The 17,283-nt window shown below is 32.2% G+C and overlaps 1 protein-coding gene across 1 annotated transcript in view; it reads right to left on the bottom strand.

The window, feature by feature from the left end:
* LOC114345178 (chitin deacetylase 1) overlaps positions 1-17,283 on the bottom strand; it is a 97,200-nt gene that overhangs the window by 58,060 nt on the left and 21,857 nt on the right. The window contains exons 3-4 of the mRNA XM_028296002.2: positions 14,479-14,706; positions 3,758-4,001 (exon numbers count right to left, since the gene is read on the bottom strand). Of these exons, the coding sequence (XP_028151803.2) occupies positions 3,758-4,001; positions 14,479-14,706 (472 nt within the window). The remainder of the gene's footprint in view (positions 1-3,757; positions 4,002-14,478; positions 14,707-17,283) is intronic.

Raw genomic sequence — 17,283 nt, 5'->3', positions numbered from 1 at the left:
TGGACCGAGTACATTACCTTAAGGCACTCTTGACGAGATCGGATATAGTGAAGTGCAAGCTTTGCCATGAATAACTAAGAAGAATAATTGTGTCTGTAAGATGAGGTAGCTGTGACCTGATTTTGGAAATTAGGCGATCATGACAGACCTTGTCAAATGCATGCGATACATCTAGCTTTACTTTATAGTCTTTATAGGATGTTGAGAGGTGACTCAAATTTTTTTGCAGAAATTGCTTGAAAATAAATAAAATAATAATATTTGAGTTATCCTCCCTCTCAAAAAGGTCCGGAACATTGTTTAAATAATCAAAATGTCAAAAATTGAAGGAAAAATTCGATTTTTTTCTTCGTTTTTTGATTATAACTTTAAAAGTATTCATTTCCGAGAAAAGTTGTACTAACATAAAAGTTGCGTAATTAAATTTCCTACAATATAGAATTGGTTAAAAATTTAAAAAATAGTCACCCTAGTTGCAAAATAGCAATATTTGCGAAAAAAAAACATACAAAAACAAGTATTCCCATTTTACGTTTTTCAACCATTTATGCTACACTTAGGACCTTCATATTTCACCCAGAAAAACTTTATGATACAGTAAAATAATACTGTAAATTTCTTTAAGATCGGTTTAATAGATTTTGCAAAATAAATTTTGCAATCCAGCTTTCGCAAAAAAAATTCATTTTTTCAAAATGTTACAGGACTGAAAATAAAGCAGATAGCAAGTTGATTTTGTTTTTGTTTATAGAAGTTTACTGTACCTTCCATTTGCAATTTTCAAAATTAAAATCGATTAATTATCACGGCGTCAGAAAATTTTTGAAATAAAATATAATTTTTGGTGCTACGCGCAGGACAGCGGTGTTCGATTCACACAAGTTGATTTCCACCAAAATATCTTCCAATCTTTATATAATATATTATTCTCTTACTCTATATTTTGTTGTATTTTAATATTTTAATTCCACAAAAATCAAACTAATTTTATTATTGTTTGTGAAATATTCTTTAAACAATTGCATATGTTTAAAAATAATAAACTTTTATTATTTAAGTTAAAATATATGAACAAAGAAAGTTTTTGCTAATAAAAGTGTTATTTCAAAGGATAGAGTAGGTGTTTTTATTTTGCAATAAACAAATTTATTTATTTATATCGAAATGTAATAAAAATTAAAATGTATCAATCATTATCAAAGGTCATTGGAATGCCCAATCAGAGCAAACTATCCGCTGTCCTGCTCGTAGCACCAATAATTAATGTTTTTTTAAAAAAATTCCTGACGCCGTGGTGTTAATCGATTTTAATTTTTCAAAATTGCAAATGAAAGGTACAGTACACTTCTATATGCAAAAAAATTTTCAACTTGTTATCTGCTTTATTTTCAGTCCTGTAACATTTTGAAAAAATGAATTTTTTTTACGAAAGCCGGATTGCAAAATTGATTTTGCAAAATCTATTGAACTGATCTTAATGAAATTTACAGTATTGTTTTACTGTATCATAAAGTGTTTCAGGATGAAATATGAAGGTCCTAAGTGTAGCATAAATGGTTGAAAAAGGTTAAATGCAAATACTTGTTTTTGGTGACTATTTTTAAATTTTTAACCAATTCTATATTGTAGGAAATTTAATTATGCAACTTTTATGTTAGTACAACTTTTCTCGGAAATGAATACTTTTAAAGTTATAATCAAAAAACCAAGAAAAAAATCGAATTTTTCCTTAATTTTTTGAAATTTTGATTATTTAAACAATGTTCCGGACCTTTTTGAGAGGGAGGATAACTTAAATATTATTATTTGATTTATTTTCAAGCAATTTCTGCAAAAAAATTTGAGTCACCTCTCAACGTCCAAATGTACTAATATTTTTACAGATGGGCCCTGGTCTATTAGGATTTGTTTCCATGAGCCTCTCTAGCTGTTCTGACTACTTTATGTATTTGCTCGATGGCACTATGTTTTGTCTAACGCCAAATTGGTAGTTTGGTATCAAGTTACTTTCCAAGATAATAGGTTGAGTCTAAGCATAAGCTGCATAAGGATCTTTTCAAAAAGATTTACGACAGTTGGTAGAAGACTTATCGGATGGTATGATTAGACCTCCTTGGGTTCTGCGCCAGGTTTTGGTACCATAATCATTATACCTACTTTCCACACGACAGGAAAGTAACCAATTTTTATAATGACGTTAAAAATATACAATATTAGCCTTTTATCCTCTTCAGGTAATTTTTTAGTGTTATGCCCGTGATAACATCATAACTGGGTGCTTTTTGTTTGTTTAGTTTGTTTTGAAAGGGCTTTTGTGATATCACAAATTAAATTTTTTTAAACCGATTACGCCTGAGATGCAGAAATAGCTATCTGGAGATGGTGGTCCAACTCTGAATCAAATAAAAACAAAAACTGCCTTGTTCGCCTTTACTCATATTTTTGAGTACTCGAAACTGTCTTTCGGCTCTTCTTCTAGACGAAAAGAGAGTAGATACGTGACCGTTATCCTTTCTGCTTTCTTCTATATTCGTCGTCTCCGTGCTTATAAATTGTTAAAGCTGGAGATTCGGGATGCAACCAGAAAGCAGTTTCTTTTGACGAAATGTCTTAGATTTAAAATATTGTTTATTATTTTATTTCAATTATGTTTAATTGTTTTAAAAATGAATAACCATTTTCAATTTCGTTGCAACACGAAACTACAGCCGTATCATTATTCCAGTTCAATCAGAGAGTGCAGCAAGCACCTCTACCGGTTTCGAAACTTATCAGTCTTTCATCAGCACGCACATATGCTGCTCTCTCTGACCCAACTAGGACAAACCCCGGCGTGCAGTCACGGATTGCAACGAACGAAATGGCAGGGATGCCCTAGCGGCAACTGCTATCAAAAAACCAAGTTTTCAATCTAATATCACATAAAACAACATCCAAAAATGTCATTCTACATCCTACCAGACTGAAAACAATGGGAACCTTCTCTGGTAACACCTCCGAGGCTTCTACAATTTGCAAGCCATAACGGATGCTGAGACTAATGAAGATGAGGAAATTTTACAATTTATAATTCACGGCCCATCTGCTCAGCGCGGTAAAGTTCCAACGAGAATGGTCCCCTTCGTACTCCAATGGGAGTAAACATAAATCAAAAATGAATAACCATTTTCAATTTCGTTGCAACACGAAACTACAGCCGGATCATTATTCCAGTTCAATCAGGGAGTATAGCAAGCACCTCTACCGGTTTCGAAACTTATTAGTCTCTCATCAGGAGGCACATATGCTGCTCTCTCTGACCCAACTAGGCGTGCAGTCACGGATTGCAACGAACTAAATGGCAGGGATGCCCTAGCATGAAGGTTCCCATTGTTTTCAGTCTGGTAGGATGTAGGATGACATTTTTGGATTTTGTTTTGTGTGCTATTAGATTGAAAACTTAGTTTTTTTTTAATTGTTTTATTACAGTAAACTTTGTATCTGAGGCCTTTTCGTCTTCCTCGTTTTTTAAATTTTTTTGATGGGTGAACTCATTTGATATGGGCTTTTCGTTGTCTGCATGAGCTTCAGATGAGGTTGAAATACTGTTGAAATACATTTCAAAATGAAACATCTCAGACACAAAAAATACAGTACGCCACTTTAAAGGTGGCGTTATATAAGTTAAAACATTAATACTAACACCTTAATAATTTTTATAGCGTGATAATAAATATTATCTTATCGTATGGTTTATATAAAAGTAAACAATATTTACGTGATGGAATGTATTGCGATTTCATGTCCCTCATTCCACAACTTCTGCGTGTATTGGTAGTTGTTGTACTGATGGCTGATAAAGAATGTTGCTTTAATGGGACATTTGTTGGGATTTTGGTAAAACTTTGAGAAGAGCACTCTACTGTAAAGGTCCCAATTATCATCGTTTACAGCGTCGTCGAAAGTCAGCATAATCATTTGAGGAATAACAGAGGGCTGAAGATTTCCTGGTATTTTGGTACCTAAGAATATTATATATAATTATTATTATATCTGTCATTTATTTATGTGTTATATTCTTATATTTTTGGTAATAACTCTTAAATTTTTGAAACTACACTAAGCAGCAAAATTAACGCACCACCTTAAAAAAGGGACATTTTTGATGTCTCGAATTTCCTAAACCTCTTGTCCGATTTAGGAAAACCTCTTGTCCTAAACCTCTGGCATTAGCAAAAATTTGTTAACAATATAAGGAGCGAAAGGTACAGCGGGTTCAGATAAAAATTGGCCGCCGATCGAAAAATCTTGAACGACCGTAGTAACTCGAAGTCTACCTTGTCCGGGATGCATCTAAACATTCCGTATATGTATTTGGACCATAGGAGTTTTCTATTGGTTCGTTGCAACATGCGGTAATATTTTAACCAATAGACGGCGAGGTTCCAGATGCATATACGGAATGTCAGTCGGTCCCAAATTCATATACGGAATGTTAAATATCGTACACCGAAAAAGATAAGTTTTTTTAGAGTCTTTTAAAAGGAGATTGATTTTAAAATACTTGTTACTGTATTCTTAAATAAAAATAAAACAATTATAGTATTTCGAATGTTATTTGGTGCGAAATTCATATGCGGAATGTTAATTATTCGTAGACCAAAAAATGGGACTTTTTATTAATCAGTTAAAGGAGACTGATTTTAGAATACCTATTTTATTAATGTATTATTAAAGAAAAATAAAACAATGATTAGGTACCTATTTGGTGCGAAATTCATAAATGGGCGGGTATAGATTTGAGAGACATATTTCTTTATAGGGCTTTTCATCGATTGTCATTTGTTTCGAGCTTCTGTCAGGTGTCACATAATATTAATATATCTACGTCATACGTCTTTGGTTTATATCATTGGCAATACCAATAACGTATGTCGTAGATATATTAATATTAAATGACACATGACAGAAGCTCGAAACAAATGACTGTGAATGAAAAGCCCTATTTGACTAAGGTTTCGCTTTCTCAGAATTTTTAATGACTTGCACGTGTTTCATTCACAGTCATTTGTTTCGAGTTTCTGTCATGTGTCACATAATATTAATATGTACGACATACGTTATTGGTATATACAATAATACAAAACAAAAATGTATGACGTAGATATATTAATATTATGTGACACATGACAGAAGCTCGAAACAAATGACAATCGATGAAAAGCCCTATATATCAATTATGATGTCACTACCTGTATCATAATGAACTTTGTTATGATACAGATTTCCATTAAGATACAGATTTTTAACTAATAGGGCTTTTCATCGATTGTTATTTGTTTCGAGCTTCTGTCATATGTTTTATAATCTTTGTAATATAATAAATATACACGGATTATACGACATATGACAGAAGCTCGAAACAACTGACTGTGAATGAAAAGCCCTATAGAATCGCGATATGACATTCGCGATAAAGGTGGCACACGCGCAGTAACCAATGGCGAGTCAAATACATACGCTTTGACAGTTCTCAATATGTAAACAAACTGTCAGACTGACAAACTACTTAATTTGTTTGCGTTACAAAATTAATAAATTTGAATATATATAATTATATTTTTTTGTGAATGATCATAGAACAAAAATCGTGTATACAACTTGCATTTAATTATCATTATGACGCTCGTACTCTATACGAAACTCGTTTCGTATCCTTTATACTCGCTTCATAATGACCATCATTAAATGCTCGTTGCATAATATACTATTAAAAACCAGTCTCATTTTAACTGGGTTTAATAAAAATCGTCTTTTTGTTCTACGGCTAAATATTCGTAGAACAAAAAGACGATTTTTATTAAACCCAGTTAAAATGAGACTGGTTTTTAATAGTATATTATGCAACGAGCATTTAATGATGGTCATTATGAAGCGAGTATAAAGGATACGAAACGAGTTTCGTATAGAGTACGAGCGTCATAATGATAATTAAATGCAAGTTGTATACACGATTTTTGTTCTATGATCATTCACAAAAAAAAATATATTCAAATTTATTAATTTTGTAACGCAAACAAATTAAGTAGTTCAGTCTGACAGTTTGTTTACATATTGAGAACTGTCAAAGCGTATGTATTTGACTCGCCATTGGTTACTGCGCGTGTGTCACCTTTATCGCGAATGTCATATCGCGATTCTATAGGGCTTTTCATTCACAGTCAGTTGTTTCGAGCTTCTGTCATATGTCGTATAATCCGTGTATATTTATTATATTACAAATATTATAAAACATATGACAGAAGCTCGAAACAAATGACAATCGATGAAAAGCCCTATTAGTTAAAAATCTGTATCTTAATGGAAATCTGTATCATAATAAAGTTCATTATGATACAGGTAGTGACATCATAATTGATATATAGGGCTTTTCATCGATTGTCATTTGTTTCGAGCTTCTGTCATGTGTCACATAATATTAATATATCTACGTCATACGTTTTTGTTTTGTATTATTGTATATACCAATAACGTATGTCGTACATATTAATATTATGTGACACATGACAGAAACTCGAAACAAATGACTGTGAATGAAACATGTGCAAGTCATTAAAAATTCTGAGAAAGCGAAACCTTAGTCAAATAAAGAAATATGTCTCTAAAATCTATACCCTCCCATTTATGAATTTCGCACCAAATAGGTACCTAATCATTGTTTTATTTTTCTTTAATAATACATTAATAAAATAGGTATTCTAAAATCAGTCTCCTTTAACTGATTAATAAAAAGTCCCATTTTTTGGTCTACGAATAATTAACATTCCGCATATGAATTTCGCACCAAATAACATTCGAAATACTATAATTGTTTTATTTTTATTTAATAATACAGTAACAAGTATTTTAAAATCAATCTCCTTTTAAAAGACTCTAAAAAAACTTATCTTTTTCGGTGTACGATATTTAACATTCCGTGTATGAATTTGGGACCGACTGACATTCCGTATATGCATCTGGAACCTCGCCGTCTATTGGTTAAAATATTACCGCGTGTTGCAACGAACCAATAGAAAACTCCTATGGTCCAAATACATATACGGAATGTTTAGATGCTGCTGTAGTCGTTCATTCCTCTAAAGCGTTGAAAAATATACGGCAAATTAATTTCTGTCAAACTCCCACTTAATTCTAAATCCTGACCCACTACTTTGTGCCGTGTAGTTTGGGTTGCTTATATGAACTTGAATCGGCGAAATGGGCATATAAATTATTGTCGGTTCGCTAAACTCAGACACAACTGGCTAGTGATTTTAGTAGGTAATTTTGCCAATTTGGTAAAATTACACGGCACAAAGTAGTGGGTCAAGATTTAGACAGAAGTAAACTCCCAACCTCCGATCGATATCGATAGCATTGTAGCTAAGTTCTTGGCTGAGTAAGGTCACTGCTTGAACCCACTCATCACGGGTGAAATTCCTTGTAGCACGTTCCCTTTACACAAAACAAGAAAAAAAATTACGGACTTAATTGAAACTTAAAATAATACATCTACTCATTTTTACAACCCACATAACAATTTCATGTTCTTAGTAGATTCATAGAACATACTTTTCAGAAAAAGTATATACTTAGAATATGCGTAATTACCATTGCGAATGTGCAGAGCATATACTGAGTATATACTACATTACAGTACTTAAACGTTCTATGTATATACTTAGAATGTACTACCGCACTTCTTTTCAGTATATACCAAGAACATACTTTTTAGAAGATTCTAAGGAGGTGCTATAAACCTTCTATTTATATACTTAGAATGTACTATCGCACATATTTTTAGTATATGGGAAGAATATTCCAAGGAAGTGCTATATACCTTCTAGTTATATACTTAGAATGTACTATCGCACATATTTTTCGTATATGGGAAGAATATTCCAAGGAAGTGCTATATACCTTCTATGTATATACTTAGAATGTACTATCGCACATATTTTTAGTATATGGGAAGAATATTCCAAGGATGTGCTGTATTTCGCAGAAGTATGTTTTCAACATCACCCAATCTCATCCTATAGGTTCTACCAAAGAATACTAAGTATTCTTTGGTTCTACTAATATATTATATTTACATATTCTAATTGCATATGAGAATGTAGTTATTACATTCTACAATATTACGTAAAAAGTAAGTATAAAATATATAAACTTTAGTTAGTTATATAGGTACCTATGTATAATAAATATTATATGGGTAAGTAGCCTATATATAAAATATAAGTTATATTTAGTTATTATGTGCACATCAAAATAAAAATGCTGCTTATATAATTATATAATAGCCAAATATATATAATATGTATGTAAATTACTAAAATTTATAGGTATCTATATACATTATACATACTTTTACTTACTAGGTATTTAGGAAATATTGAAGTACCAATATCAATTTATTATTTTCAAACTGCTTTTTATGTTCTTAAAAATGTTTTAGTCCTTGTAGCTAGAAATACTTGGTCCTACCTTACAGCGTAGACATAAATGCATAACTGTACTGGAAACTATTTTCATATTTTGCTCTTTTGTTACCTACCCCCTTCCCTTGTGCAGGTATAAAATGCACTGCAAGGGTCAGAATGACAATGAATGGCCGTTTCCGGATTCCCGAAAATTATAGGTAAAAATACTTATGGTATAAACTCAAATCAAAATGGTATATTCATTTCAACTGAAAACGAAACGAGAATTTCTCATTTTTCTTCAATAGAATTAAGTTTTAAACTTTTTACCATACAATTAAAACGGTTAAAAAAATGAATTAGATAGTTCACTAGTACCTACCAAAATACATAAATTTGATTAATTATTCTTAACGCGAAGTTGATAATCTATAGGCTAACATTATTCTTCTTCCTATAGGTACATACAGTATATTCTTTTTAAGATATTTTAAAAGTATATACAAGTATGTGTTAAGCATATACTTTTGCATATACTTACGCATATACTAAGAATATTCGATTAAGGTATATTCTAAGAATAAACTTTTACGAACATTCCGAGATACTACGTACCCGAATGTGCTCAGTATATTCGGTGCAAGAATATTCTTTGAGGCACATGCAAAGAACATGAAATTTAGAATGTTTTTTATGGTACATGCTATGCTTGTACTACGCATATACTAAAAAGGATATACTTCGACGAATGTTGGTAGGATATGCTTAGAACATGATGCGAACATCATTGTTATGTGGGAACAAACCAGACACTTTTTTACTGTTAACAATTTGACATCTATCAAATTGTTAATTTCCATAGCCTACTTTAGGCTTGTTTATTAAACTAAACAGAAAATGAGGATTTATTGATGAAAAATATGGCTAGTTGTTAAAGTACCTAACTTTTTTATTATCCAATATAAGCAAATGAATCAAAAAACAAAACATTAAAAAGCCTAAGACTACAATAAGGTTTTGATTTCAGTATTTTGTATATGCTAGAATAGTCTACAGGGCGTTCTGAACTTTGAGGAAAAAACGTAGTATGATTTTTACACCCTGTATACAATTACATTTTATCTGTGTAGCAACGATATTATTTCATCGACATTCCTAAGAATAAGTCTATACATACTAAAAAATAACTCATGTCTAAAAATAAGTTCGAACTGTTGCCGATCCCAAGACCGGATAAAGGAGGAGGAGATCTACAAACACATTAGTACGCTACTGATAGACTTAAAAACCATACCTACAGTTCTTAGAAACAGGATTATGCCTCAAAACAGTAATGAACAAATATTTTAAAGGAAAACACTTTCGGTTAGTACGTATTTTCGGTTGTGACATATTGAACTGAAATTAACAACAGCGAAGTCCACGAACTTTAAGTGATCCAGACGGACTGATGACATCAAGCGAATAGCTGGTTAATGGATGTAAAATGGATGCAAAAAACATCGACATAAATTAGGACACAACTAAGGGAGACTTTCATCCAACGATGGATGAAATAGCTGTTGATAATAATTTACCACTTCTTCTTCTTCATGTACCATGTCCTTTCAGAACGTTGGTTACCATCATAGCTATCTTAATTTTATTCACTGCCACTCTAAATAGCATGCTTGATTCAACACCATACCAATCTCGCAAGTTCTTCAACCATGAGGTTCTTCTTCGTCCTGGACTGCGTTTGCCCGCTATTTTTCCTTGCATTATATTTTGTTGCAACCTATATTTGGGACCTCTTATTACATGTCCGAAATACTCCAGCTTTCTCTGCTTGATGCTTTTTATGGTCTCAGTAGTCTTGCTGAGACGTTCTAGTATTGTGGAGTTTCGAATCTTTTCCACCCAGGAAACTTTTAAAATTATTCTATAGCACCACATTTCGAAAGCCTCAAGGCGATTTTGATCTATTTTATTCACAGTCCAGGACTCGACACCATAAAGTAAGACCGAGAACACGTAGCAGCGAAGTAGGCGCATCCTCAATGCCAATTTTAGGTCTCTGTTACATAACACCTTGTACATCCTTCTAAAAGCCGCTCTAGCCTACTCTATCCTAGATCTAATTTCGCCGTGACTTTCTGCGTTACAATTTAATTGCTGTCCAAGGTAAACGATTTTATCACCTTGCTCAAGTTTGGTATTATTTACATATTTACCACTGGATATAATTTTATGTTTAGTTTTGTTATCTTTATTATGTCTCCATTCTTTCTAATTTTTCTTGTTCTAAATCCAATTTTTCTGCATAGTCTCGCCATATCTTCTCCCACACTTCTTTTGGTTCTTCTAGGACGACAAACTAACAGAATATGTGTCCATCTATCAATAGCGTTTTGATAATGTAAAAATCGTCCCAACTATTTAAAAATTTTAATCATATTCGCATTCTTTGTTGTGCTTTGTGTTGCACATGTTGTACATTTTAATAATGGATGGATGGATACATAATCCGAACTAATATATTCGTTTTTTGATGAGATAAATTTCACTCAGCATTTATTCTATTTTATTATAATATATCATTAATCAAAAACAATTAATATTATTGCACTGCTGCATATTTTACAAAAAATGAAAGTATCATTGTATTCAATTAGCATTTGTATTCATTTATTCTCAGTTCATTTGCAATATGTTAGAGAACTTAATTTACCAATGAATAAAATAATAATTCTTCCGAACCATTTCTTTTCACGTAGGTACTACTTTTACTTTTATTACAATGGTCGCATTTTTTTTTTATTGAAAATATTGTTTTTATGGACTTGTTTAACAAAAGCTGTTATCTAAATGGCTGATATTTCGTCATGTCCCAATGTTCATTTTAGTTACGAGTTAAAACAAAATTCTATCAGACACGGCAGTGCCTCATACGGAATCAAGGCCAGAGATTGCTAGATCTTCTACTACTTCTAGGTAGATACTACTTTTCTGCCTGCACTTTGGATCTTTCGGGCACAATGGTATTCTTCTGATGGACCAAAAATATTACAGCAGGAAGTTTATTCTGCAATAACACAGCTAAGGGATAATGAAGCGGCAGGTCCCGATAATATACAAGCAGAACTACTCAAACTGATGGACAACGAATCAATAGCAATAACCACAAATATATTCAACAACAGATATAACTTTGGAGAAACACCAACAGAATGGCTGGAGTCTGAGTTTATTACATTTCCAAAAAACCAGGAGCCAAAAAATGAGAAGAATACCGTACGATTAGCCTGATCAGTCATCTACAACTACCTCGCACCATAATACATAGATGAAGAATGAACCAACAACCAAGAGATAAGAGCGCGCATCGAAAAAGCTAGATCGTCCTTCAACTGTATGGGGGTCTTTTTACAGAGTTACAACCTTTCTCTCGGTATAAAAGTAAGAATGCTGAGATGCTACGTCTTCTCTGTCCTTTTTTATGGTGTTGAATCATGGACCTTGAACGAAGATATGTGCCGAAAATTGGAAGCATTTGAGATGCGGCTATATCGGAGAATTCTTAAAATTCCATGGACTGATCGGGTCCCAAATGAGGAGGTCCTTAGAACACTCAACGAAAAAGGTACGTAATATCAATAAAAATGTTAATTCAGACAACAAACGCAATACTTGAAATTTGTCCAATTCTTGGTTTTATTGGAACATCAAAGCGATGTTCATTAATTCATTATTTTCGTTGGTTGAGCCAATGTATTACGTTTATTGAATGGATTAACATTCATTATGTATACCATAATATCACTTTATTGATATTACGAACTCTGTTCAATAAGTCAACGAACACTATTCATTGAAACAACAACGTCGTTAATAGACCGACGAAGAATATTCGTTGTCAATAACAGTGTTATTTCTCCTAACGTATTTCGTTTATTTCTACAATTATTTCCGTTTATTCTTACAATTATTTCCGTTCATTCCCACAATAAATACGGTTATTCTTACAAGCAATTCTATTCATTCTTACAATCAGTTTCGTTCATTCCCACTATGTACGTATTTTATATTAATAATTACTGAATGCATTAGCCCAATGTATGATATTGATTAATAATATAATTTTTTAAATCCCCCTTTTTCGTCCTAAACCTAATGGACTTTACACTGTGTGATTTCTCATAATATGAGAAATCATATATGATTTCATTTGAACAGTGCGCTGGAATAGGTGTTACACTCCCCCCCCCCCTTATTAACTTATTTATTTTTAGCACATAAGCAAAACGCTCGGACATGTCGATTTTTAAAATAATCAAAGTATATTATAACATCAATGTTTCGAACTTTACACGATCCCTCTTCAGGTGCAGGCATAACTTTGATTTTTTTAAATGGGAAAGTACATCATGTGACAGCTCATTTAAAAGCGTTTGAAATAGTGATTCCAAAAATGTATATCATTTTAATCGTTTTTGAGAGCGCAGGTCCAAAATTTCGATCGAATTCTTTTTAAACGCATTAATTTTTTGGAATCCTGAGAAAACTAATAAGTATTTTTGAATAGTTTAAACTCAGAATAAAAGATTACATTATTACCGAGGGCTGAAAGTTCCTTAGAATAAACAAAACGTTTCTTTTCAATGGTATATTTGAAATTAAAAATCATACTAAATTTTCTCTTTTTCACCCCTGTGACTTATTAAAATAATCATTATAGAAGTTCTCAGGGACTTCAGACCCTCGATAATACTGTAATATTTTATTCTGTTAAATTTTCAAAAATACTAATTAGTTTTCTCAGGATTCGAAAAAAATTTAAAAAGAATTCGACCGAAATTTCACGATAATAGACACACGAAAACTGCCTTCTACTACGGACTACACTTGGAAACGAAATGAAATTATTATTCGGCACTTCGGCAGAGGTAACAGCATTGTTTAACAAATAATTATTTTGTAAACAATGGTAACACAGAAGCTAGGGGTATCACGATAAGGAAAGCCGTTACATTTCAAATGGTCAAGCAAAACATTTATTGTCTCAAAAACTACGTTTATTGTCACCATGAACTCATTGATTGTGATTATTAAACGCAGTAGTAAATTGATTAATGCATTCGTTGTCACAACAATCAGTTTAAATCTATACAATAATCATATATTACTCTATATTAACAACATTTGTACATTGTTTTAATGAAATATGTACGTTGTCACGATAAACCAAGGTAATTGCTTGCCATCTACGAAATCAAGAAAGTGAGTTGCTGCCAGAATTAACATTATTTATTAAATATACGAAACTAACTTATTGGCTGAATAAATTGAGTATTATTGATTAATGTACTCTAGTTATTTTCACAATTATTATTCAATCATTGTGACAATAACCAAATGTCCCACTGAAATCTGACATATAAAAAATAGAGAAAAAATAGAAAATCTCCATGGCATCCTAAGAAACCTTTTTTAAAAATTTTGTGCATGTAAATTTCTGAGTGATGTCCCAGTTTTAAATTTAAATGTTTTTACACCTTTACAAACATTAAACACAAAATAAAAACAACTGCATTAAAAAAGTTTGAGACAAAAAACAACTGTAGCTATAAAAGATCCATCATCTACAACACAAGATTTAAAATTTAACTAGTCTGCCTGTTGATGGGGCTGGTGACTTCCGGGAATATCTTTGACTGTAGAACAGTCAAATACTGATATCTAGTAGTTTGTATATGTGAAGACTCTATGTACTGGGCCTGAAGATGAAGCATACAATGCAAGCTTCGAAACCGGTTGCCCCATGATTGTATAACAACTAATAAATAACATACAAACTATAAGATTGCGAGTATTGATTCATTTCGTTATCCAGTAGTAAAAATATTGTATTATATAAATTATTTTTAAGTGTAGATAGTTTAGTATAAATAAATTAAAACTTAGAAATAAATTAAAATAAAAACCAAATAAAGTATGTGTTTAAAGTAATTAATAAATTAAGTAAAGACGTTACAGTATTTTAAATTATTATTACCATTCTCCGAACAAAAACAATCAGGCAATGAACATTTTTTAGGATTGCAAGGACTGGCAGCATTCGGGTCGTTATGAATATCACAATGTCCTTCATCACTACCATCTGGACAATCCACTGAACCGTCGCAGAAATATTCTTGTGGCAAGCATGTGCTATCAGCGCATCCAAGATAGTTGCGCTCCTTGCAATTGGCTGTCTTTAACAGGGGTTTTGGAATAACTGCCTCTAAAAACATAACGGCTATAAATGTTTTATTTTATTAATTTTTAATATACAGGGTGTAACCAAAATGTGCAGGTCATAAATTAAGTCACATCATATTCTGGGACCAGATATAGTTCAATTGAACCTAACATACCTTAGTAGAAATATGCACATAGAAAAAGTTACAGCCCTTTGAAGTTACAAAATTTTAATGAAAATCGATTTTTTCCAATATATCAAAAACTATTAGAGATTTTTTATTGAAAATGGACATGTGGTATTCTTGTGATAGGAAAATTTCAAAAAAATAATAATAGTGAAATTTGTACAACCCATAAAAATCTTATGGGGTTTTTGTTCCCCTAACCCCCCCCCCCAAACTTCTGTGTACGTTCCAATTAAATTATTACTGCCGTACCATTAGTTAGACAGAATGTTTTAAAATCTTTTTCGCCTCTTAGTATTTTTTCGATAAACGATTTTTTATCGAGATAATATGTTTCAAATTATACCTAAAAAATGTAAATACACAATAAATTTTCATATTATTATAAATATGTACTAAGTCTCTATAATCTTATTTACCATGTAAAAATTTGTATTGGATTTTACAAATGTTCAAAATATCTCGATAAAAACTGACTTTGAAAAATTAAAAAGAAACAAAAAAGTTTTAAAAACATTTTGTTTAACTAATGGTGCCACAATAATAATTTAATTGGAACGTACACAAATATTTGGGGGGTTTAAGGGAACAAAATCCCCATAAAATTTTTATGGGGTGCACAAATTTCACTTTTATTTTTCTTTAAAGATGTTCCTACCATATGAATGCCACATGTTCATTTTCAATAAAAAATCTGTAATAGTTTTCAATATATTGGAAAAAATCGATTTTTATTTTGTAACTTCAAGGGGCTATAACTTTTTTTATGTGCACATTGTACTAAGGTGAGTTAGGTTCAATCGAACTATTTTTGGTCCTAGAATATGCGATTTAATTTATGACCTGTATTTTTGTTACACCCTGTAGACAAGGGTACTGTTATTATTAAATCGTTTCCGTTTTTAGCCATTAAAGTAGTTGGCGCCTTTGTACGCTAACCACTTGAAATGGGATATAAGCAGAAGACATTCATTGGCTTTTCCGTTTCATATAAGTACACAATTTTCATTTGCTCCTTTATTTTCCATTTAATGTCAATTCCAGTAGATTGGTATAATCTATTTACAGATAAAATTATTATAAAATATATTTTACTAACATATAGGATGGCCAAGGTAGCTCATATGCGTGTATGACAAATGTTGTGGGTTCGATTTTCACCACAAAATAGAAAAAGGAAAACATTATTCTAGATGGTCTTCGAAAGACTATAGGTAGCATACTTCTTTGTATCATAAAATGAATAATAAAAAATTGGGATCAAAAAGCACGAGGCAGGCTGAACAAATCAACGAACACAGAGGAATTTGAAATTTTAAGATGGGTGCGACAGGGGTATATTTTGTCTCCTGTGCTGTTCAACCTCTATGTGGAGAATGATTTTGCAGAGGCACTTGAAGGCACTGACTGGTATAAAGATCAACGGGTACCTGATAATCACAGATAACGCATATGATATTATGCAGTTGATGCTAAATAGAATAAATAGGTACAGCAGGAAAAACATATGCCTTGAAGATAAATGCTGGAAAAACTAAATGCGTGGCAATAACGAAGGGCGCACTTCTCTTCTAAGAGTACAACTGCAAGTAGATAATGCTCCAATCGAGCAAGTGAAAACATTAAAATACTTGGGAATGATGGTGAATGACAAATGGGATCCTTAACAAGAAATAAAATGCCGTACAGAACAAGCAAGACACGCTTTTATTAAGTTTAAACCGATACTTTGTAACCGCAACATTTCCTTCTATCTCAGTTGCACGTCAATACTGATGGAATGGCCCCGTCCCATTCAAACAGTGAAGCGAGATTGGCGCCAACATACAAGAGAGGTCCTAGAGAGACAGAGAATTTGTCAGGTAAAATTTGCTATAACTACCACCAGAGTTGCCAGATGTGATATTATAAAACCCCCACTTAGAAACTGAAATTCCCTCAAATCACCCAAATTTAAATTTTTGCCGCATTTTAATAAATTAGTAGTCAAATATAGTGAACAGAAAAACCAAAATTATAATACTTATCAACAGAGGGCCCTGGAAATAATTCATAGGTCCTATCTTCTTCGATTATTATGAGAGTATAATATACAGTTCTATGTTTACATTCGCAAATTTAATTATCCATGACCCCTTAAAATCTTCCATAATTCCCCCCCCCCCCCCAAAATCTTTCAACCATTTCTGCTTGGAGAAGTTACACTATCTATCTATCTAATCAGCCCTAAACATCCATCCATGGATATAGGCCTCTTCTTACTTCTTTCATGCCTCTCTATCTTGGGCAATCTGCATCCATTTTGACCCAGTGTGCTTCTTCAGGTCATCTGACCATCGCATTTGTGGCCTTCCCCTTTTTCGTTTGTGGTTCCACGGTCTCCAATGTATAATCGTCTTAGTCCATCTTTCATCCTTCTGCCGTAGATTGTG

This window comes from Diabrotica virgifera, chromosome 3, assembly GCF_917563875.1.
Source record: "Diabrotica virgifera virgifera chromosome 3, PGI_DIABVI_V3a".
NCBI classification, from domain to species: Eukaryota; Metazoa; Arthropoda; class Insecta; order Coleoptera; family Chrysomelidae; genus Diabrotica; species Diabrotica virgifera.
The sequence above is the reverse complement of the archived record's forward strand: the minus strand, read 5'-3'. Positions and strand labels throughout refer to the sequence as shown.